This window comes from Lepidochelys kempii, chromosome 6 (genome assembly GCF_965140285.1).
Source record: "Lepidochelys kempii isolate rLepKem1 chromosome 6, rLepKem1.hap1, whole genome shotgun sequence".
Taxonomy (NCBI): domain Eukaryota; kingdom Metazoa; phylum Chordata; order Testudines; family Cheloniidae; genus Lepidochelys; species Lepidochelys kempii.
This window is the reverse complement of record NC_136385.1, coordinates 120,577,162-120,602,143: the sequence shown is the minus strand read 5'-3', so window position 1 is coordinate 120,602,143 and position 24,982 is coordinate 120,577,162. Positions and strand designations below refer to the sequence as shown.

The 24,982-nt window shown below is 42.0% G+C and overlaps 1 protein-coding gene across 1 annotated transcript in view; it reads left to right on the top strand.

Annotated features, from left to right (window-relative positions):
• PRKCH (protein kinase C eta) overlaps positions 1-24,982 on the top strand; it is a 168,778-nt gene that overhangs the window by 21,073 nt on the left and 122,723 nt on the right. The window contains exon 2 of the mRNA XM_073349907.2: positions 11,139-11,202. Within this exon, the coding sequence (XP_073206008.1) occupies positions 11,139-11,202 (64 nt within the window). The remainder of the gene's footprint in view (positions 1-11,138; positions 11,203-24,982) is intronic.

The window sequence follows — 24,982 nt, the reverse complement described above, 5'->3', positions numbered from 1 at the left end:
CGTTTGAGTCAATAGTATGTTAGGCTCATCTGCAGTCTTCTGTCAAATATAAAGTGTGAGGGAGAGCTACATGTTCCATTAGCTGAACACTGAACATTGCTCTTTCCCCAGTTGAATGGTGTAAGAAATGTTTCCCACAGCGGTGTAACGCTGCGCTGCTTGAATTCAGTAGCCACATAGGGCAGGAAGTCGCACTCACTAGCGTGACTGAGCCCAGGCAATAACACCGAATTCTGTGGTAAAACGCCCACCCTGTGTAGTGCTTAAAAAGTTTGATGACGAGACAGCAGGAAGCGTATGTGGCCATCTAACACTTCTCCCCGACATGCCCTTTACCATGAAATCAGAAAAACACCATTAACTTGAGAGAGTTAAGAGATCCAGGACCAGATTTTCAAAAGAGCTCGTCTTCCCTTTATGCACCTAACTGACTGCCAGATTTTCAAAACTCCTCTTCCTGCAGCTCCCAGTATGATGCTTTTGGGCAGATTTTCAAAATTGCTTTGCACCCAACATGCTGCACCCTTTTGAAAATTTGACCCTGTTTGTGGGTGCTGAGCTCTTGGGAAAGTCTGGACCCTTGTTGCCTTTCTTCTTGGCCTTTTTTTTTTTTTTTTCCACTCAGTGAGTCACATTTAGCATGCTCCAGATATAGAAAGGTGATCTCCCCAAAACAGTCTCATCCTTGGTGACAAAAGACGGTTCAGGGGTTAGGGCACTAGCCTAGGGCTCATGAGATCTGGGTGCAAGTCCCTGTTCTGAAACAAACTCCTGTGTGCTCCTGGGCGCGTCACTTAGTCTGTCTTTCTACCTCAGTTCTACATTTGTAAAATGACATTTCCCTACCTAACATGGGTGTTATGAGGACAAATACGTTAAAGACTGTGAGGTACTTAGATACTATGGTAATAAGAATATATGTGTATGATCTACAGTAAGACTGTAGTTTGGGTTTTGATTAGTTTTTCTATTTTTATTTAATCAATTCAGGAATAAGTGGACAATAGTCCCCAAAGAAAGGGACAATAGATATTGATTTTTGTTTTCATATACACTCCCTGTGTAGTTTATATTTTCAGAGTACCTAATCCAGATTCTTCTATTAAACCACAATAGGGCATTCTACTACAGAAACAAAAGACCAGTCACAAGGAATTCTAAATGAGGTTCTTTATTCTGGGGTGTGCAGTGCATTAGAGGTGTGGTTTTGCAAAAGCAGTCAGCATTGGCTCAACCCACTTTGACTGAAGTTAGTGGTGAAACTCCCATTTATTTAAATGGGAGGAGAATTAAGGCAATACTTTTGAAAATACTATCTTCAATGTTTTGGTTTATATGTCCCATCAAGTAGGTTTATCAACAAGTGTTTCATGAGAATAGAATGATTTTACCAGAAATCATAAAACCTTACTTGTTTCTTACTTGGGCAAAGGTCCCATTGAAGTCACTAGGGTTTTTCCGTGAGTAAAATGGACTAAAAACATTAGGTTAGTGATCGGGGTTAGCTATGTTTGATTTGTTTTAATGACCCTGTTCATGGTTGGCCTATAGCCTGTAATTTTGTAACATTACTGAAAAAGAAATCATGCTTTAAGCACCCATCCTGGAACATACATCAGAATGAAGATAAGATATTAGAGCAGTGGCTGGAATAACTGGTTATAGGAGTTACTAAACAGACTAAATACCCGCTAGTATGAATGGGGGTGAAATTCCATTAACTTTACAGTGCTATGCAAGTGGCAATGAAGTGGTTACTTTAAGATATTTTATATACATGGCAAGTTTTGACCGTAACTAAACTTGGAAGGAGGTAAATATTTTTTGAATGCTGATTTCATGATGTCCTTTTATGAGGGCCACAGTTTTGTCATCACACTGGGGATTGAACCAGGGACCTCCAGAGCTGAAAGCATGAGTAGCTACAGCCTGAGCTGAAGTGTCCTGGCTTTTTGGCTGGGGCTGTAACAGACACATTCTCTGTGGACTGGGCACAAAGGGAGAATGTAATGGTTAAGGCCCTTTGTTATCAGCATCTAATGATTTTTTTTACCATGAAAAATCCCCTCCCCACCTTTTTTTAAAGCCAATATTTGGGTTTTACCAATTTTTTTCCACCCACATTTTGGCAGTTTTGGGACCCAAGAATTTTTTGCAGGGGAAGCAGATAAGGCTGTGCTGAAGGGCCAGCAGAGTCCAAAGGGGTCTCTGTCCAAGAGGGGGTGTGAGTCAGTACTCACAGGTTGCAGCCTTCCCTCCTCTTGTGACCTTGGCCCTTCAGTGTGGCCCCATTTGCTTCCTCTCTGCAGTAGGAGAGTGAGAAGGGCAGGGAGCTGCGTCCTGGCAGCCAAGGCTGCCCAACTGCTGCAGGGGGCAGAAGGCTTCTTCACCTGCTAAATGGTGAGTACCCGTCCCCATGATTAGCGGGTGCCACACCCCCTTGCCTGGTGCTTTTTGGTTTTGTTTTTTATTGATTCTCTCTTCCCCCCCCATTTTAAAAACTTTTAAATAAACCCCCAGAAATTAATAAAAAACCACCAACCCAGCTCAAAACAAATAAAAACCGAAAAAGGGCCTTACTAATGGGTTACACTACCATTTGTGAATGGGGAAAGCAGCAAGTTAATCCATTTTTGTAGGCTTGTTGGCATAACTGCTAATTACATACCCTTTTTCTGACAAACAAACAGTTTCAGCCTACTGAAGTACTTTAACATTAGAAATGCCATGCCTGCCATATGACAGTCCAGAGAATTCAGTCTCAGATGCTTCATGGGGTGTGCAGCTGTGTCAGTCCTTGAAATTAATGGTGAAAAAAGAATGAGTAATCTAGATGTGTCATGATGGAGGAACAGCCAGGCCAAACCTGAGTGGTGGTGTGACCCTGTGCGCCAGGTCACAACGCCCTGAGCAAGGAGCTGGGCCCAGCCCCGGAGACAGGAACAACTGCTGCGGAGTGAGAACTGGGTGAGCTTGTTCTCCAGTCCTCCTCCTGTCCCTTCCCCAGGTCTCTTCTTTGCCCCAGGCCTGCAACCCACCTACAACCTTCCCGGGAAAGACCTGCCATTTGGGAAACACTGTGTTAGGGTGAAAGTCAGAGAGTTGTCCCTATTCATTGAATCTCATTTCTGCGGGAATTCGTATTCGTGGCATAAAGACTATTAAACATTCCTCCTTTGTATTCCAGAGGTTCGGTTTGCTCACACTGCTCTCAGATTTAGACAGAAACTGGCAGGCAGATAATGGAAATTAAGGCCTCCATCTAGGTTTTCTCCTCATCCTTCTTTTCTCAGCCATGGTGAAATATTCATGGAAGAATGCCAAGCTCTGTCTCAGAAGCTGACTGGCAGTACCTGCTCTTCAGGTTTAGTGGATGCTTCGGATGGGTGTTGATGTGTTGCCCGAGAGATTTTCCTCCTTGGAGATTGTTTTCCTAGCCTCTACCTCTGATGATTCATACCTGACTAGTTTCTATTATGTACATGAAGATCTGTGACTGAAGAATCCTTCGTTTCGGTCTCTCCGCTTCCTTGTATTAATTGACTTCTAAACTCAGACTTTGGAGAAGAGGCGTTAGTAACTTCTGTCTGATTTTCAGTATAAAGATTTTAATATGAATCTGAGTGATGCCAGTCTCCAACTTTACCTGGAGGTAGTAGGTAAAATACTAATTTGAGGACAGCACCTGTGGGGTGCTGAACACCTTTCTCTCCCACTGAAGTCATTTGGAACTAAGGGCACTAAGCACCTTCCAAGATTGGGCTTTGTGTGAGTAGCTCTGCTTACAGAATAGAGTATAAAGCCCTATTTAGTTTTATATAGTGCCTTTACTGTCAAAGCAATATGTTATATTATGGGAGTGAGGTGACACCGTAGCTAAACAAGACAGGCCTTAGGGTTCTCAACAGCAGCACACGCAGTATTTTCAAGGCTGTGATTCAGCAAAGCACTCAAGCACATGCTCAGCTTTAAGTTACACCAAGTTAGAACAGGTACTTAAGTGCATTTTGAATCCGGGCCGAAGTGCTGTACTGCACCTATTTTCATACAAGGGTAATTTGGCTAGGTCACCTGGCATTATCCCGTCCTCATTTTGTAAAGTGGCATAGGATTTTTAATCTCTATCATAGATACTAGAGATGGAAAAGTCCGATAAGTTGGCTAATAATAGGCTGACAGACATTCACCGCCCTACCAGTGCCCAGGTTTGTTAACTTTCTGGGAACTCTTCCAAAAAAAAATTTCCCCCTCTGCCCCCAACAGTTTGAGGAAGGAGTGGATTGAAGATTACAATGTGGCCAGGTGGGTTTACTGTTTAGTATTATGTGAGCAAGTATTATGTTATGCACATGAATAAGTAATATGATGTTATCATGCAGGCAGTCATACTGCATGTCTTGAGTTTGGTTTGTATTGTATAGTTAATGTTGTGAGGCACGTACAGGTGAGCATAGGAAATCAGTATAAATGGAACGAGAAAATTAAGACTATATTTTTGTAGTTGAGCCAATGCAGGATTATTCCATGTTGTCCATTTCCCACTCTAATTTTAAATGTTCCAAGCGTTGTCCCACCACTTCCCTATGGAAACTATTCTGTAGCCCAATGATCTTGCTGTCAGTGAAATTTCTCTGCTATTCAACCTGAATGCTCTCTCTGACTGTCCCTTCACTTCTCCTACCTATACCCTCTTGCTTTACCCTAAATAATGCTCCGCACTCCAAATATCTCTTGCTCATCTCTTGGACAAATTATACAGGGTTCTCCATACGCGTTTCGTCCAGCCCCCAGATTATATTGTTGTGCTTCTTTGTGCTTCCTGGAAATAATTTGTGGAGAGAGATCTGTATCAACTCCACCTTCCCAAAAGAATCTGATTAATCTCATCTGCTCTTGCTTTTAATAATTTCTAACGTGATAAAACTGTGACTTCTGTTTCCTCCCCTTCCATAAAAATACAATTTAAGCAACTACAATTAACTTTGGGATGAAAAGAAAGAGAACATGAGAGGCAAACTTGGTGTATGGATGGTATTTGCCTTTATATTAGTGCGGTTGTTGTAGTTACAGACTTCAATACCAGTTGTAAGGACTGGATCCTAAGTCATGGGAGTCTTGCCTGCACATAGTCCTGGCCTGGTATGCTCTGTAACCAAACATTTGCTGGATGTGGTGGCACCTTCCGTGGATTGAGGGACTGTCCCATATCAGCTGCTCCCTTTTGAAGTGCTCAAGCCCTATTATTTAAAAGAACACTGTGGGCGGGAAAAAAGTCCTATAATAAAAAATGCACATTAACAGTATATGTATATAGTTCTTTAGTGATTGACAAAATTCATCTACTTCTGTTGGATGAAAAAGGCACATTCCTGGGTCTGGTAAATAAAATGGTGGGGCTAAGTCCAGTAGAATGTTGTAGACTGCTCAGAATATGTTACCTAAGCTGCTTGTGCCTCTCAGTTTACCCTTGCTTTCATAATATCTGTAATATCAGGATGTAAAATATTCTAGATGTAGCCTCCAACACTCTTGTTTGTATGGGAGCTCACAATAATCTGAATGCAATGATTTCCTGCCTTCATCACAGCATGGTCATAAGTGTAAAGCACCCTTGAAAATCCTTCTTGAGCAATGCTTCCTTATCCTCTTCTAGGCCAGGGGGCATGTGATTCAAAATCATCTTTAAAAATATTGCTACCATGCACATTCCTTATGTTGTGGGGTTTCTTTTTAGATGTATTAAAATTTGAGTGTTTTGTATGTGAGCATTTTACTCAAGACAAGGAACTGGAAACACTAGAAAGGGAAGTTTCTCTAACTACATTCTCAAGGTGCGATAATTTATATTCCCTAAGCTCTTCCCCTTTTTTTATTGAAACCCTTTATGGCGTCCAGGAGGAGAGGCAAAGTACAGTTTCTATATTGCCCTTTGTCCATAGTATGTACATGCCTTGCATCAAGCTGTGATGATGATGAATTAAATGAGAGCCTGGTCTACATTAGAATAGTTATAGAGGTAAAATTACATTGGTAAGGGGTATGATTTTTTTTTTAAACTGGTATAGTTATACCACTATAAGCCCTATGGTGGGTGCAGTTATACCAGTGTAAAGGTGCCTTATACTGATATAGTTTACTTCCTGAACTGAAATAAGCTATAACATTATAAACACTTCTATACTGGTATAACTGCGTCCATGCTGAATATAGTTAAAATAGTAAAACTTTCTAGTACAGTTCTTAGGGAACGCCTTTTACCATGCACTGAAAATTACCAGATTTAAGCTCTAGGGCCTATATCGAGGAAGGCATTTACATATGGAATCATAGACATGTAGGACTGGAAGGGACCTCAACATATCATCTAGTCCAGTCCCCTGCACTGAGGCAGAACTCAGTATTATCTAGACCATCCCTGACAGTTGTTTGTTTAACCTGTTCTTAAAGACCTCCAATGACGGAGATTCCACAACCTTCATAGGCTTAACCACTCTGACCGTTAGGAAGTTTTTCCTAATGTCTAACCTAAATCTCCCTTGCTGAAATTTAAGCCCAATGCTTCCTATCCTGTGCTCCTCTTAATAATAATGTGTACTTTGAAAACTGTTTTCATGCCTCCCCTCAGTCTTCTCTTCTCCAGAATAAACAAACCCAGTTTTTTCAGTAGGTCATGTTTTCTAGACCTTTAATCATTTTTGTTGCTGTATTCTGGACTTTCTTCTGTTTGTTCACATCTTTTTCCGAAATGTGGTGCCCAGAATTGGACACAGTACTCCTTTTGAGGCCTTATAAGTGCTGAGTAGAGTGGAAGAATTAGTTCTCGTGTCTTGCTTATAACACTCCTGCTAATATATCCCAGAATAATGTTTGCTTTTTTTGCAGCAGTATTACATTGTTGACTCATATTTAGTTTGTGATCCACTATAATCCCCAGATCTTCTTTTGCAGTACTCCTCCTTTCCCATTTTGTATTTGTGCAATTGATTATTCTTTCCTTAGTGTAGTACTTGTCATTTGTCCTTATTGAATTCCATTCTATTTATTTCAGACTATTTCTCCAGTTTGTCAAGATCATTTTGAATTCTAATCCTGTCCTCCAAAGCACTTGCTACACCTCTTAGCTTGGTACTGTCCACAAAATGTATGTGTACTCTTTGCCATTATCCAAATAATTTATGAAGATACTGAATAGAACTAGACCGAGGACAGATTTCTATGGTGTCCCACTCGATATGCCCTTCCAGCTTGACTGTGAACCATAGATAACTATGTTCTAAATACAGTTTTCCAACCAGTTGTGCACCCACCTTATAGTAGGTTCATCTAGGCTATATTTATGTAGTTTTTTATGAGGTCATGTGAGACAGTAGCGAAAGCCTTACTTGTGCACAGAGTTAAGCAAGTGAGTAGGCTGATTGACTTAAATGGGATGACTGCAGTGTGGCTGTTGATATACTTAAAATTAATTCTGTGCCTTTCTGGATTGGAGCCTCAGCGAGCAGATTCCACAGGCATTAGTTTTCTCCCGAGCGTGCCTCATCGTAGAGTTCAGTTCTAGGAGTCAAGAGCAAGAGCATCCCATGAGATTTGAACCGCTGTGACTGGACAGCTTGTCTGTCCATGTCAGGTCTCAGGCAGACTCCTTGGAATGTCGGGCTGGAGATGGATGTTAATACTCCAATTTCCTCTATCACTTCCCCTACTTAAAGTTTATAGTTTGTTTTCACCTCTTTCCATGTACCTCTGATTTGGTTCAAATGATGAATGTTATATGGGATTCTTCACAATCTTGTCAAAGGTCACCTTTAAAAAACAGCATTGCAGGTCAAAAATCCAAACTATTATTGACAATCTGATGTTTTTAATAGTTTCCTTTCACTGTAACAATTTCTTTAATGAAACCTGAAGTACAATGTATTTTAAGGTCAGAAGAGACTATTAGGATCATCTAGTTGGACCTCCTGAATAACACAGGCCACAGATTACATCCAGCAATTCCTGCATATAGCCCCATGGCTTGGTGTTAGAGCATATCTCTGGTATACAGTGCCTGGCACTCTGGATTGGGGCCTTGTGGTGCTACTGCAAAAATAATTTAAGAACTATATGATGGGGGATGAACATTATATATTTCCAGAACTCACCAGGATGTGCCATGAGAAAGTCTCAATTACAGCTAGGCCCCTCCGCATTCCAGGCTCTTGCTGGGGAAAAAACAGGGACGTTCTATGACCATGGCTGCTAAATCCTTTTACTGGATTTGACTATCCTTCAACTTTAGAATGAGGAGAAGTTTGGGGCTCTTTGATGTGGTAGAATGTCTCCTGCTGTATCTTTAAAATGAGCAATCGCGCCAATCTCCTAAAGCTGCATAGTACCTTGGCCGCACAAACCATATTTAAAGTGGAGTGCAAAACCACAAAGAGCTCATGCAGAAGCTGTTCCAAACTCCATGTTTAGTGCTTTTGTTCTGTATCAAATACTGTGTAAGGTCCATTGAAAATATATATAGGGCTAAATCCTGCAGTCTTTACTTGGGCAGAACTCTAGCGGAAGGACTAAGGCCTACTATTAAATTTCAAGAAGAGAAACAGGGAATGTTTCTCTTCTTGGATGTGGAAGTGAAAGACTGAGGCATCTTCACCTAATGAAATTAGCAGAAAAACAATGACAGATAGTGACAGATTTTGCATTTTAGATTTTACGTTTTGAAGACCCACTTAGCTCATTTTCAAGATAAAATGAAGAATTTATCCACAGAAGCTTGACCTGTCTGTTCCCAAAGGCCCATAACTCAGTTTTATTTATTTTAAACAAACTATTTAGGACAGTTGAAAGAGTGCATAGAAACCCTGTAAGATTGGAATTTAGGTCCACAGGGGACGTGACATCGTGGGAAGCGTAGTCTAGCCAGGGAACCGATCTCATAGGAGAGAACGGAGGCACAAGTGAGACAGTGGTAGCTAAGGCAGATGCATTGGTTAATGTCGACTCAAACTGACACATTCAGCTTAGATTTTCCCAGTTGAGGGTGTGGGGAAGGGTGGGATTCAGCATAATTGACACATTTTCCATCCAAAAAAACCCTTCAGTAGAAAATTCCCAAGCAACTCTGGTTAAGCTATTGTCAGGAAACAATGAGTTTCCTTGTCTTTTATTCCTTGTATGCATGTACCTGTCATTCTTTTTGTCTGTAGAGCACAATGAACTGCTGTTGGGCTGTATAAATAGCCATTGTATGCTAGCTCTCATCCTTTCTTTCACCCTCACTTTGCTCTTTTCCTCCTTTGTGGTGTCTCATATTCACTTGCTTGCACTTCTGAGTGAGAATTTTAAAAGTATTGATTATTTCTCAATGCTGGTGCCAAGATCTGGGGCATGAGAGAGGTGTGGGAATGGTGCACTTTACTGTCCCTTCCAGAATATCATTTGCTTCTTGCTTTTCTTAGTCCGGCTGTAATTAGCCTCCCTGGTAGTGGTGCTGCACCATTTCTTGGACAGTGCTAACAGAAAGTGCTAATTAATATTAACAACACAACTCAGTAGAGGGACTGACTTATCCAACACTTCTCCCATTTATAGCTGTGGGGACCACCTCTCCTACCGTTCATGGTCATGCAGCACTTATATAGTTCCTACAGCAACTGTTTAAATGCAATTTTTAAACTGCATTTTATTGCAGTTCAGCAGCTGGAGATAACGAGTAGCAGCTAGCACCACATGGTGAGCTAGAGTTCTGTGAACCGCTTGCGGCTGTCATCCAGACCACCCACCAATGGTCCTCAGACCACAGTTTGGGAACAACCATACTATTCTGTCTTCTATTCAGGCTGTTACAGCATGACCATCACTGTGGTATCTGAGCGCTTTCCAAGCGTGCCTCAAATGATGTGTGTCATGCGGGTTCATCCTTCTTTCTCTCTCCCTCTCTCCAGGGGGAAGGTTTTGTGCAGATTTTCTTTATTGGCTGGTGTGCATTGTGTTTATATTGACGAAGGAAAGCAAAGTTGAAAATATGCATTTGGCACTTGGAGCAGAAGTGGTGAATTCGGGGGTACTTTTAAAATCCTATGGGATTTGGTCTCACAGTCTTGAGCCAACCCCTGAAAACACATTGTTCTACTAGACAGTATATCAGTCCCACCTACATTTGCACAGCAAGGTGTATTTAAAACATGTCGGTCCTAGGTGTTAAACTTTGTTATCTAATGGTGGCATTAGTGGCTTGTTAAATCATTTTTTTTCCTGTCTAAAACAAGTTAAGACAAGCACAAAGACAGCTGGAAATTTATCGTGTTTAGTCATTCCTCCTGGGAGCTCTATTTTCAGAATTTTTCTTCTGCAAAGATTATCAATATACACCTGGTGTGAAGCTTGTCTTTAAATTAGCAAGGATAAAATTAGCAGAGACTTTTTATAGGTACCATGTGGCAGGCTGACTTGAACATCAGTAATTTTTAGCAAGGCTGCAATAAATGAGGTGAACTTTCAAGAAACGTTTCAAAATAAAAAATTCCTTGGCTCCTTCAGCTGGAAGGTAATGGCCTTCAACTTGATCATCATTGGAGATTGAACCTGGGACCTCCAGAACTGTTTCATGTGGCCATCTGTAGCTTGAGTTAAAGGACAGCATACCCTGGCTGGGCCGGTATGTGGATCAGGCAGACGGGGGCTTATGTTATACACAGCACTGATGTTTTTCCAGTGACTCTAAAACAAGCACAATATGAGATAATAGGGGACTAAATGAACAAACTTTTTTAATTCACCAGACTAACAGCGATACACCTTGTAGGTTCCATTCTGTCCTGATAACCTAGGGGCTTATTACCACTGAATGTGCCTGACAAATTATAATAATATTAGAGTCTATTGATTATTTCACTCACATATTTTAATGCAAGAATGAGACTGTTCAACACACTGGATTGTTAAAGAATTAAGAACCAGATTCTCCCTCCCGCACCGAGGTGGTGAGCAATTGGAGCTGAGGGTGCTCTATATTTCTGAAAATCAGGTCTAAAGAGCATAACTTACACAACTTTAAATGTTTGTCAAGTATTGGATTAATTTAACATGCAAAGAGAAGACTTTATTCTGAAGCATACTTTCTCCTCCTGTCCCCCAATCTTTTTCAGGTGGATCTGGAGCCAGAGGGAAAAGTGTTTGTGGTAATCACTCTTACAGGTAGCTTCACTGAAGGTAAGAGAAATATTTTGGCATGTTTTCAAAGACGTTTTTAAATCCATCATTGCTTAAGTTTAAGCTGTCACTCGCTAATGTACTGTAAATAGTATGGATCATAGTATTTTACATGTAAAACTCACATACCGCTGAACACTGAATATTTTATGAGTAACAAAGGTACTTTTGAAGAGACTCTTATGGACTGCTTATTCTGTATACGACATGGGCCTTTATCATTGTGATCTCTGACCAAGTGAGCTGATTCGTGCCTGATGTGGTTCATTTCTCCCAGGTTATCCTTCAAACTGATAGTTTCATTCACTTGAAATTTCCATGTGAGTACCTTTGACGGGGTGTGCCAAATATATAAATTTCTTCCTGGTAATCTTCATTCCATAATTTCATCCATCTACTTCACAAGTGCTTCTGTTTCAAGAAAGACACATAATACTGGACATCTATACGCTTCTCAGTGCAAAAGTTGCCTTTAAAAAATATTCTTCATTTGTTCTTTCCCTTCTGATTTAAATTTACTTCTATGACTACCCCTTTTGTGAAATGTTTTCAACTTTCCAGTTGTTTGTTCTGATAACAATTAAAGCATGCTCAGGTATGTATGTGAGCACAGATGACTGCTTTGCTACAGGAAGCCATGAAAGCTGGAATGCCTGCTTGGAAAAGACAAAACAGCTTCTTTCCAGCACACACATGTGCTTAAGTCGCGTTGACTTCAATAAGGTGGAAATGTGAAGGGTATGGAGCTGATCTGTAATAATTTATTAATATTTTATGTGAGGTGGTTATGGGATAGTAAATGTGTGGGCGGATTGGTTTATTGGGATGTTTACTATATGCATACACTGGTTTGGTATAGTTTAGTTTAGTTCAGTAGCAGGGCTGTTTGGAAGGCAACATAATAGCTCCAAATAAATAACCTCCCACTAAACATGTTTTGAGTCTTTGACAGACAGTGTCTGAGCTATTAGCTGGGAAGATTCTACTTCCAGGTGCCAACCAAGTTCCAAGACTTGTTTCCCCAGCGCTCAGAAGGATTGTAAACAGTCACCTGTCCAGAGTAGGGTTGCCAATTTTAGTTGGACGTATTCCTGGAGGTTTCTTCGATTAACGTAGTCTAACCTTTTATTACAATCTTTAATTCCTAGAGACTCCAGGTCAATCCTAGTCCAGAGGCAGGGGCAGCTGTCAGGCAGCTATTCCCAGGGGAGCAGACACAGACACCTGGGTGGGGGTGTGAAGGCCTTAGGCCTTCCTAAACTAACAGAGGAAATGGTTAGCTTTAGGGAAGACAGACATGGGTGTAGGCAGTGAGGAGATGCTGGAAGATCCTTATGTGTTTTGTATCTGGAAGACTCTTCCCAGTGAAAAGGATTAGGAGCTGTTTTGAGAGGAACGCTGAGCTTAATGTTGGTATTTAGATGGTCCTACAGTTGTAGGTGCTCTGTGACTCTGCACTCTGTAGGACTCCAAAGGATGCATGGCTGCTGACCCTGGGTCCCGTCCAGTTCCCGATAAAGTCAATGGAAGGATTCCCATTTACTTCAATGGGAGCTGGAGTGGGACTCATAATTTTGCTAAATAGTCTTTCAGTATCTGGCACAGGTGTTCTATTCTGTTTCTTTATCGAGACTCTGCTTTTCTCCTACTGTCCGTACATTTGCAGAGTCCCACAAAGATCTGCTGGGTTTTGTCCTGGTTTTGGTTTGAAAATCCGCATACTACTTCTCAGTGGTGTCATTTGTATTTGGCTTTTTTCTGGTGTCCCTGTTCACTAAGCCATGTGTTATTCCAGACCTTGGTCTACGCCACCTGTGAAATTATCTCATTATGTTTGTTGTACTTGATTCAGTTTCCCCCCTGCCCCCAGGAGTGCCAGAGTGGGAATTCACTTCCAGGATTAGGAATGGGGTGGTAGCTCTGCCATTCTTTGCCAGGGAAGGGAAATTTAAACACAGAACCTGCTCAGAAGATGTGCTGATTCTGCACATCACCAGGGTGCTCTGGTCCCACCTCATCCCTAGCCGCCCCCTCCCACTTTGTGGGCTGTGCCAGGTGGCTCCAGCCCTTGATAGGAGTGGGAGTTGTTCACAGCTTGCACCTTCGCTGTGGGTAGGCCTCGAGGGCCTCACAGCCTGTCTTCTCCCTGTGGAAGTCAAGGATCCAGGCTGTGAACCTGACCCACTATTGATAATCTTCTCTTAGTGGATTTGACTTTAATGAGGTATCTCATCTGCAACAAATTATTTATAAGTGAATTCATCACTTGTCACAGGAGCCGGGTGTCCCTGGAAGATCATATATCAACGAGCTACAGCACAAGTAGCAGTGTAAGCTTCCCTTTGTGTCTCAGCACCGTCCCTTCAGTGTGTGCCAGCCTTCACCTGAAGAGACAGCTTTGTCCTCCTGTCCAGTTATTCATTGTTTATAGAGCTCCAGCATTGCGCCAAGTGTCTCATTTTCAAAAACGATATAGGCATTTCGAACTCTAGACTCATTGAGACTTAGGAGCCTGAGTCACTTTTAAATATGGGACTTAGGGTTCTAAATTACTTGATCACTTTTGAATATGTTACCCCTCTATCAGTTATTTCACCTCTGTGAGTCTGCTAACAAGAGTGCCACGTCTGAGTGCTGCGATGCAGATGCCTGTTTGCTAGGAGTCTGTCAAGTCACAGGTGACAGAAAAAATTTTCAGTCGGTGATTTAAAAATGAAAATTTCCATATCCCTGTCAGAGGCTGACTGGCCCTTAAAAGGAGTTGGCCCCATCCCCACCCATGACTTATCAGCTGCCTCCCAGCTGCAGGAGGGCCTACAGAGTGTAATCCTGTAGGGGGCAGGCCAGGAAGGAGAAGGAGGCTTGCCTTAACACCCAGCCAGATGGCCTACAGAGACTAACTTTGTAGGGAATAGATGGGGCCTCTGTGGAAGACCCCGAGTCAGGGGAAAGGACATTACTGCGATGTTGAACTTGTGTCAAATCACTTTATTTTGAAGAACTAAAACAAAAGCCCTGAAGAAAAAGGGAGTGCAATCCTGTGGCTGGAGAGTGTTTTTTGGTGTGCGAGCCAGTGAGGTAGCCCATCGGCTTGCAATACCACTGCCAGTCGCTGAGCTCACACAGACACACTGGTGTTTGTTTTCTGCATTGCATAAAAATTCTCATCCCACGTCCAATCAGTTAGTCACACAACCTTAACTCTGACCTCATCTATTTACTTGTAACAAATAGGACAAGGTAAACTTACCAGTGCAAGCATGTCTGTACCAGAAAATTGCCCCAGTTTAACTAAAAATAGATTTTGAATCACTCTAGTTAAACTGGTGAAATTCTTTAGTACAGACAAGGCTTTCTTCTATCCGAGGTTGGAGTTAAGTGGGGAGCAGGGAGACCAGCAACTTTGCCAATGTTCCCTGGGATGTATTTCTAGGCTGTAGTGAGCCTGAGCAGCATGGATCCCAGTTTGACAGGCCTGCTAAGGTCCATGACCCAGAGGCCATGAATCACTGAGGTTCACCAGATAGAGAGGCTGCCTGTTTAGCCATCTTTGGATGCAACTCTGTAGGTAACAGGGATGAGGGAGAGGGAAAGAGTTGTGTCCAAAGTTGCCATGTGAAATGGAGATAGCAGCTCCACTACAGAGATAGTTTGGGTCTCTGGCTTTATAGCTTACCAGAAGTGAGCCCAGGCCAGGTATGTCAGATTGGGACTTTCACTGTCAAGGCTTGATCTCTCTAGAGACTTTGGACTTGGCAGGAGGAATCAGATGGCATGGGATGTGAATGAAGGGGACAGAGAAGCCATGATGAGGTACTGCCAAGAGATGTAGCCAGGAGCTAGATAGGGCAGGAAGGCCAGTAGAGTGGGATGTAGCATGGGAGAATGGAAGTACCTGGTGGATCTGTGCAGTTCTATGGTCTTTGGTTTGTGAAGCTTAGTTAAGTAATGAAACATAAGGTAAGCAACTCTTTGGCCTTGTCTAGATTAGTAGTTAAAGATGTGATAACAACATCACATCACATCTTTAAATCCTAGTTAAGACGTGCCCTTTTTGTTTAGGTGTAAAATTTGAATGTGCCCTAGGCCTGAGTTGTTGTTGTTGTTGTTACCTGGTCAATTTCGGGCACCCCGCCTACCGAGAGCTCAAGGCGTGACCTGGTCAATTTCGGGCACCCCGCCTACCCAGGGGGTCAAGGCGTGACCTGGTCAATTTTGGGCACCCCGCCTACCCAGGGCTCAAGGTGTGACCTGGTCAATTTCAGGCACCCCGCCTGCACGCTACCGAGGGTTTAAGGCATGACCCAATCAATTTAGGCACCCCCACCCTTTCCTTTCAGAGGGCTCAGTGTGTAAGGCACCTATCCTTACCCACGGGGCTCAGGAAGAAACCTGGTCAATTTAAGTACCCGCCCTTTTCCTCAGGGCTCTATGGGTCTGCGGAACCTTTTCCCAGTGAAAGAGCCTTACACAGTTGTGCTCTAAACATCTATTTATTAGCAACAAACACAGAATACATCTACCAAGCAAATCTTTTATGCTCACCACTTCCACTGTACAAATTTCACCCAATGGCCAGTCAGGATTAATTCATCTGTGGGTTCCCGGTGATGCCTCTGCACGTCACGGTCGTGCAGAGGGGTCAGAGTTCCAGCAGCTTGATGTTGAGCTGCAGTCTGGAAATGGTTCCCAAAGAGCATTGTTTTTTATTTACATCATATAGGTAAAACTAGCTCCCTCCTTCAATTTACTAAACCTGTCACACTATTTCACGCTCCTAAATAACAAAAATGTTAACCAATTACACACTGGCATCTATGTGTCCTCCTTCCTGCCCAAGTTCTTTACATTTTATTTTTCATGCCCAAATTGTAACTTAATTGTGACCTTTATTTGAACACATGGTCAGCATAAAACTCAGGTCTGAGCTTATTTTACCATTTGTTGAGTCTCTTTGTGTATTCTCCCTAATTTCCCAGCGTCTTTACAACCTTGGTGGGTATAACTCTCGTTAGGGACATTCCTGGGGTGGGGGTGCTTTATCAGCAGCAGAACATTCCTTTTTTCGATTTTAGTGGTGAACTCCCTGAGTTTCACCCAAGACTGGTTTAATATGGGGTTGATCAGGTCTCAGGTGCGTGTGTTCTCTCTCTCTCACACACACAGTCTGGAGTCTGTGGGGACTGTAGTTCTTTAGTTGCAGGGAGCCAGCGTTTCTAAAAGTGCATTTAAAAATGTTTAATCTTCAAAAATCAGTAAAAAAACAAAACAAAACGGGGGGAGGGGGGGTTTAGGGTGAGTTGTTCAGGTTCTAAACACCTCCAGAGTGGTACTACCCCTGGGAAGGCTTGATATACTGGTTCAAACTGGATTTCCCAGAGACCCTCGACAAAGAAAGGACTTTTGGCTAAAAGGGCTGCATTTAAACTGACTAAGGGCCTTCTTTCGAAGCCAGCAAACAGGCAGGACTTTCTCTCCAAAGGCCCCAATCCTTTGAGAAGGGTTGGAAAGGGCACCATAAGACTGATGGGTGATATCTAGTAAGATTTTAGCATGTATAGGAACCTTTATTGTTTTTTACAAGTATTCCATGTAATGCTTTCCCCTTAAGAATAAAGGTGCTTGCTTAGAAAGAGCCAGGTGATAACTTGTAACTGCTGGCAATATGCTGTTCAGAGCCCTTGGAGAGAAAGCAAGGCACAGGGTCTGTCCTTTAGTCAGACTGGTTTGTTGGGGATATCGCAGTGTAGGGCAGGCAGCTGCACAGCCTTAAAACCCCAGTCAGCAGGAAGAGAGACATGGATCTCTGCCCAAGAGAGGTGATGGCTGGGAGGTAGAAACCTTAAGTGGGTGCCCTCGAGCGACAACGGAGGGAGAATACATGTTCAGTTATCCTGAATCTCTGACACCTACCTCACAATGGTGTTGTGCGGATAAATCCCTCCCTATATTAATGACCCTCTTTTAGCCCTAGTGTTAACTACTTTATTCTCAGACCCTATTTCTTTCACTGGACAACCCATTGATATTATTTAGTAGGGATTTGGTGGAAGGATATTCTTCAGTCAACTCCAAGTGGATGCTACTGAATATTAATTTAACTGAATGGCATCCTTGTTTTTCTCTGAAGACTTCCTTACTTCCTCAAAGGGAAGCTCCTGTGAGGATGGCTCATCTTTCTTCCAGCACTGGCTTGCTGTTCTGAGACATGGAAATATGCCAGTTACTTGGGTTAAAAGTACACATCATTTTTGTTAGGAGGGGAAAGTGGTGCAATAGGAAGAGAGAAAAAGTGACTTTGAGGATAATTTAGCCATGGTCTCTGTTTTCTAGCTGCGTTGAGCAAATGGGCTCGTATCTCTGTGCAAAACAGGATTTGACAAAAATTGTTTTGCTCTCTCTGCTTATTATTCTGTACAGACTCCCCTCCTGTTCAGCTTGTATTTCCTGTGTGAACCCACCAAGACAGAAATAATTAACCTCTCTGCCTCAGACTGTGATCACCACATGCTTGACACACACATGTTACTGACCGAGTTCCTGCTAGTGCTGCGAACATTGCACAAAGCAACCAACTGCAGTTTGTTGCTGCAATTAATACTCTATTGTGGTGGAAAGAAACACCAGCTTTTTCTTTTTTTAAAAAAAGATCTATTTCACAGTCCTTTTTCATCTTTTCATGTAGTTGTAGGTCAAGATTTTCAGACGAGGCTAGTGATTTCGTGTGCCTCCGTTTTTGGGTGTCCAACTTGAGACACTTCAAAGAGTCTTGATTTTTCCAAAGGGTTGTGTCAAGGTTCCTCCCCCACTCTGAACTCTAGGGTACAGATGTGGGGACCTGCATGAAAAACCTCCTAAGCTTATCTTTACCAGCTTAGGTCAAAACTTCCCCAAGGTACAAAATATTACACCCGTTGTCCTTGGACTGGCCGCTACCACCACCAAACTAATACTGGTTACTGGGGAAGAGCTGTTTGGACGCGTCCTTCCCCCCAAAATACTTCCCAAAACCTTGCACCCCACTTTCTGGACAAGGTTTGGTAAAAAGCCTCACCAATTTGCCTAGGTGACTACAGACCCAGACCCTTGGATCTTAAGAACAATGAACAATCCTCCCAACACTTGCACCCCCCCTTTCCTGGGAAATGTTGGATAAAAAGCCTCACCAATTTGCATAGGTGACAACAGACCCAAACCCTTGGATCTGAGAACAATGAAAAGGCATTCAGTTTTTTACAAGAAGACTTTTAATAAAAAAATAGAAGTAAATAGAAATAAAGAAATCCCCCCTGTAAAATCAGGATGGTAGATATCTTACAGGGTAATTAGATTCAAAAACATAGAGAACCCCTCTAGGCAAAACCTTAAGTTACAAAAAAGATACACAGACAGAAATAAGAAAAGGAGTACTTGTGGCACCTTAGAGACTAACCAATTTATTTGAGCATGAGCTTTCGTGAGCTACAGCTCACTTCATCAGATGTTTACCGTGGAAACTGCAGCAGACTTTATATACACACAGAAATCATGAAACAATACCTCCTCCCACCCCACTGTCCTGCTGGTAATAGCTTATCTAAAGTGATCAACAGGTGGGCCATTTCCAGCACAAATCCAGGTTTTCTCACCCTCCACCCCCCCACACAAAGCTATTACCAGCAGGACAGTGGGGTGGGAGGAGGTATTGTTTCATGATTTCTGTGTGTATATAAAGTCTGCTGCAGTTTCCACGGTAAACATCTGATGAAGTGAGCTGTAGCTCACGAAAGCTCATGCTCAAATAAATTGGTTAGTCTCTAAGGTGCCACAAGTACTCCTTTTCTTTTTGCGAATACAGACTAACACGGCTGTTCCTCTGAAACCTGTCACAGACAGAAATAGTTATTCTATTCAGCACAATTCTTTTCTCAGCCATTTAAAGAAATCATAATCTAACACATACCTAGCTAGATTACTTACTAAAAGTTTTAAGGCTCCATTCCTGGTCTATCCCTGGCAAAGACCAGCATACAGACAGACCCAGACCCTTTGTTTCTCTCCCTCCTCCCAGCTTTTGAAAGTATCTTGTCTCCTCATTGGTCATTTTGGTCAGGTGCCAGCAAGGTTACCTTTAGCTTCTTAACCCTCTACAGGTGAGAGGAGCTTTCCCCTGGCCAGGAGGGATTTCAAAGGGGTTTACCCTTCCCTTTATATTTATGACAGGTTGTGCTCAGCACTTTCTGAAAATCAGGTCCTTTTAAAGGCGAACACCCAAAATCACTACATACTTTTGAAAATAGTGATAATCAGTGCTCTTTCATTTAACATTATATTTTTTATTATTGGTTTTTTTTGAATGGGCTTTTAATACTTAGTTTTTTGGTTGTTTTCTCCCCACTACTTCATAGTGGATGGCTTCTTTTTGCTGGAAGCCAGTTAATGCCAATTCTATCTCCAATACATGAACATGAAGCATACCTTGTGAAGCCCTTGTCTTGAGTAGCATGACATAGGGACACTTTGTACACAGGACTTAGATGGAGGAGGTACCTTGTCATGAGAAAATGGCTCTCTCTCAGCAGTGTCTTATGACTGGGGAAGACCCATCTGAATATTGGTTTAAAGGCAATCACCTTTGTGCCTTTTTTGATACAGCTCCCTAGGCATTGTGTGATCACTCTTAGATCATCCATAAATTTCCAGCCCTATGTTTTAAATCCCTTTTAAAAATCACTTCTGCTTTAAGTCCCTCTGAAACACTCTGTGCTGTCTACAATGAATCTAATTAACAGTATAAAATTCCCTAATTATTTTCCCCTTCTCCTAACCTCTGTCTGCTTGTGGTCTATCTGTCCTTATACTGTCAAGTATCAGAGGGGTAGCCGTGTTAGTCTGGATCTGTAAAAGCTGCAAAGAGTCCTGTGGGACCTTATAGACTAACAGACGTATTGGAGCATAAACTTTCATGGGTGAATACAAGGTTAGTTCAATCAGGGAGGATGAGGCCCTCTTCTAGCAGTTGAGGTGTGAACACCAAGGAAGGAGAAACTGCTTTTGTAGTTGGCTAGCCATTCACAGTCTTTGTTAGAAGAGGGCCTCATCCTCCCTGATTGAACTAACCTCGTTATCCCTAGCCTGATTCTTGCTTGCATATTTATACCTGCCTCTGGAAATTTCCACTACATGCATCTGAAGAAGTGGGTATTCACTCACGAAAGCTTATACTCCAGTATGTCTGTTAGTCTATAATGTGCCACAGGACTCTTTGTACTTTTACTGTGAGCTCTCCAGGGAATGGACTGTCCCTTCCTCAGTGTCTGTAAAGCACCTAGCACATCCTGCATGCTACCACAGACAAATATGTTGTATAGCCATGAGACATTACTGATATAGTTCCATACTCTAATCACTCTTTATAGTCCCCAGCAGTTGTTTGATATTGTGCCTTTTATGGAGCTTCACTCAGATTCCTTTCTTAGTCTGTGTGAAATGTGGCACTCTTCTTCAGATAAGATGAGTGATACACAGAGTTTGTGCAATTTACGCAATTTACATTAGTGGTTTTGCAGCTCTGTCAGTGCCCTCTGCAGGTATTCTGTGAATCAGCCATGATTCAGAATGAATAGAGATGAACTATAAATTAGACCTGCCATCCATTTCCTGTTCCCATCCCTTATTCTACTGAATACTGACTTCGTTGTAAAAGGGAAAATCAGTAATTTTTATATGGTAGAAAGACCCACATGCAGTATGTATTAATTACTCTCAATACCAAGTTATCCAATCACATGCCCAGAAATCGAGAAATCGGTGGGACTGCTCATGGACTTATAGTTATGCATGTGCTTAAGTGCTTTGCTGAGGTAGGGCCAGAATGAGCACAGAGAAACCCCAAGTATGTAGCTGAGAGATGGCATGAAACTCCTCTCCATTGGAACTCCAGTAGCATAAGGCTATCTTAGTCTTCTGGCAGGCTACTTTGCACATATGGTGTAGCATTATGCTTACAAAATATACACACATTATTATTATTAATTATTTGTGTTACCATAATGCCTAGAAGACCTAGTCACGGACCATGACTCCTGTGTTTGTACAGCATGTAGCACAATGAACAAAAAATCTCTCACCAAAGAGCTTTAAATCTAAATATAAAACAAAAGACAACAGATGGATCCAAACAGATGGGAGTTTACCGGGAGACAGTGAGACAACACAGCACCTATCTTGCTTCTTATTCCTTTCCATTTTGACCAAGGTTACTTGAAACCAATACTATGAATTCATTCTGCTGAGTTGATTTTAATAAAATTAACAATACAGAATATAATAATCCTTTCCATTTTAGTGCTTCGGACTCGTTTGAACTTGCCTAGTTTTTCTAAATTGCCACTCAAAATCATAGTTCCATCATAAAATTCCATTCTGGGTTCCCCCCGCCTTTCTTGTTCCAGTCCTTTGTTTTGAAGAGCCAGAAAAGAGAAAAGACAAATTGAAGCTATCGGCTAGAAATAGAACAAAGAGAATGTTCAGCAGACAAATATTCGATAGTGCAGATTTGGCACCTGTTCCTGAATATTTAATGACAGTAGGTGGTGCTGCTGCCGCCAGGAGACCAGAACCTGCCTGTAAACCAGAAAAACCTCTGCAATTTGTAACTCTCAATCTCAGGCAGATGGTGTATTTTTGGATAGTAATATATCCTTTTTTGTATCTTTAGTTTCTTTTAATACTTGTTTTTATTCTCAAGTGTTTTTCTTTTATAATAATAATTTAAAAATTGTCTTTTCCCCTGCCCCGTCCTTCCCCTCCTCTCCATAGGCAGCTGTAGAGGTTTCAAGACAGGAAATATTTAGTTACACGGCTTTATTGAGTCATCAAAACATTCACCTGACAGCTAGAGACAGTGTTGAGACCACTGCCTATCATGTTGACCACTTTTGTCTCATTGTTTCCTTGTACTCCCCCGATTTCCTGTATCCATCTATTTGTTGTCTATTGTCCTTACTCTGGTCTGGTCCGGTCCAAACTGAAAAGTTATATCAGCATTGCTGTGTTGGTGAGAGGTGTGAAAAAAACACAGTGCTAACCTAATTGGCAATGTAGATGCAGCTATGTGGATGGAAGAGGCCTAGCTAGCATCATTGGGGAGGTGGTGTTCCTACACTGACAGAAAAACCCCTTCTGTTGGAGTAAGCTGTGTCTACACTATTGGGTAAAGCCGGCTATAGTTACTGGCTACACTATAGCTATGCCAAAGTAGTCTCCATAATGTAGACATACCCTTTTATTGTAAGCCCCTTAGGGCAGGGACAGTCTTTTTTGTTCTTTGTTTGTACAGGGCCTAGCACAATGGCATTTTGGCCCATGACTGGGGCTCCTGGCTCTATGATATTACAAATAATAATAATATGGACATGCACAAGGATTGATAAGATTCCTCCTCCCTGGCAACAGCTCCTGGCTCCCTAAACTTTCACACAGAAATCATATGGAATTTTTCTTTAGGCTTGTAATTATTTCCAGCCCTTTCTCGTGGCTCCAATAGACTGATAGCTCTGAACTTTTGGATGTGTATCTCAACTAACTTCTGAACATTTAAAATGTAACCCCTCATTAGTTACAACTTCTGTCTGCTAAACTTCAAGGTGTCTCGTCCTATATTTAGACTGTAAACTGTTTGGGGCAGGAACTGTCTTTTTGTTATGTGTGTAGAGTGCTTAGTGGAATGTGCTATTGCAATACATATAGTAAGTAATAGTGTAACTTTACAGGGGGTCCTGCTTACACTATGAAAAGCCACCTTCTGTTAGGAAGGCCACACAAGACAGCAGCACTGGCGCTGTTAAAAAAGATTTGGTTTTGCAGTAGAGGAATTTGATCCTACAAGGAGAAGTGCCCCAGAAGTACTGAATGTCTGTATTTCCCATTAAAGTCAATGGGAGCTGAGATGCTCAGCACCATGCAGAATTTGGTTTGAGTTGACCAAACTGTGTTTTTATGCCCATCTTAGTAGAGCCCAAGGGTGTAACATGATTTGAGAACGCAATTAAACAAAGGTCCAGTTCTCTGCGAGTATGTCAAACACTGTCATACTGTAGTTGGGTCAGGCACCATGACAGGTTTCCATAGCATAGAAAACCAAAGACTAAGACTGCAGCATGGTTCTGTATTCTGGTTAAAGCATGATTTAGTCCTATGCGATACAGTCAAAATCAAACTGAGTTTTAACACTGTCAGGACACAATCCTTCCTATAACGCGGTACCCTCCTCCCTCAGCAATAAAATTTCTAACACAGATGCCTTGTTAGATTCTTCCATCAGAAAAAAGAATGATGAGTGAGAGAGACTAGTCCTGATCTTTCGTTCCCTCTCCCCCACCCATACATTTAATATGTGGTTTTCAAGCGGTTTAAGAAGTCAGGTGAGTCGTTTGTTTTGAGAAGTAGGTAAAAACCAAATGGAAATAGGAACGGCAAACTTCTAGTTCCCAACAACCAGATATAGCTTATAACAAGCTGATGAATTGACGGGTGATTAAATGGGCCAGTTTAACTTAAAGGTTACTGGCCCAGACAAAAGCATACAGAGGCATGTGTTAGGCAGTGTACATGCACTTACTAAAAGACAGTCTCTGTCCCAAAGAGTTTACAATCCAAATAGACATAGAGTGGGAGAAAAGAAGTATTGTTGTCTACATTTCACAGACAGGGAACAGAATCATGGAGGGATTCAGTGACTAGCCTGAGGCCACACATGATGCAGAGCAGCAAGGAGAAGTTTTATTACCATGAGAGGATGGATCTGGAAAAATAAATGATCTCAGCAGTTACCAAGGGAATTCATTAGGGCCTGCTGAATGGTCACTTTACACTGTACAAGAACATGTGCAGTTGTAGGGCCGGATTTTCAGATGCACTCAGCTCTGCTACCACTGATGTCTCAAAGGTCCATTGACTTTCATGGAAGCAGAGAAGGGCAGTGCTGAGAGCTTTGGAAATTCCATCTCTATTGTTCCCTTGACAGGGCACAAGAAGCTTGCACAACCCAAAAGACTTTCAAGCTCAGCAGATACCACAGCTCTCTGGATATCAATAAGAAGCTTGGTTCTGAAGGCCAAACTGTTCATTAGCCAAAGCAGAGGCCAAGTAACAGGGATGGGCTAGGTCCCAAAATTAAGACTGGAGAAGATCCTGGTCCCACAGATTTCAGGAAGATTTGGATTCAGGTTAAGGAAAAGGCAGACCATAAAGAGCCTGATCCTGAAAAGAGATAATGTGATTGGCCCAATATTACACAGGGAGTCTGACACAAAATAAATACAGATCTCCTGAGATCTAGTCCTTGGCCTTGACCACAGGGCATCCTTCCTTCCTGGAAATAATCCACTTGAGTTTAGTAATTATTGGAATAATCCTAGCACACAGAAAGATCTTCTGTTGTAATTCAACACTAGTCATGTTATATTTTAAAAAATAAACCAGAAAATATCTGCCAGACAAGTGTGCATACCCAAACCTTGGGGATCTTATATAAATTTAGCAAATAACATCAGGGTTCAATTATATCCTCAGCTAGCTGTGTTGTGTGATTTTTGAAGCTTATATATAATATACAAGATCACCATCTGTTCCATGGTCTCGGAATTTCTGGCCATAATGAGGAACAGAGTTTTTCACTTCATTTTAACATATTTTCTTGGGCGGGTACTGGTGGCTTACTCAGCGTCATTCCCCTTGAAGACAACATTACTTTAATGTTAGTGTTATGCCACAACAAAGTGGATTGACAAACTATATC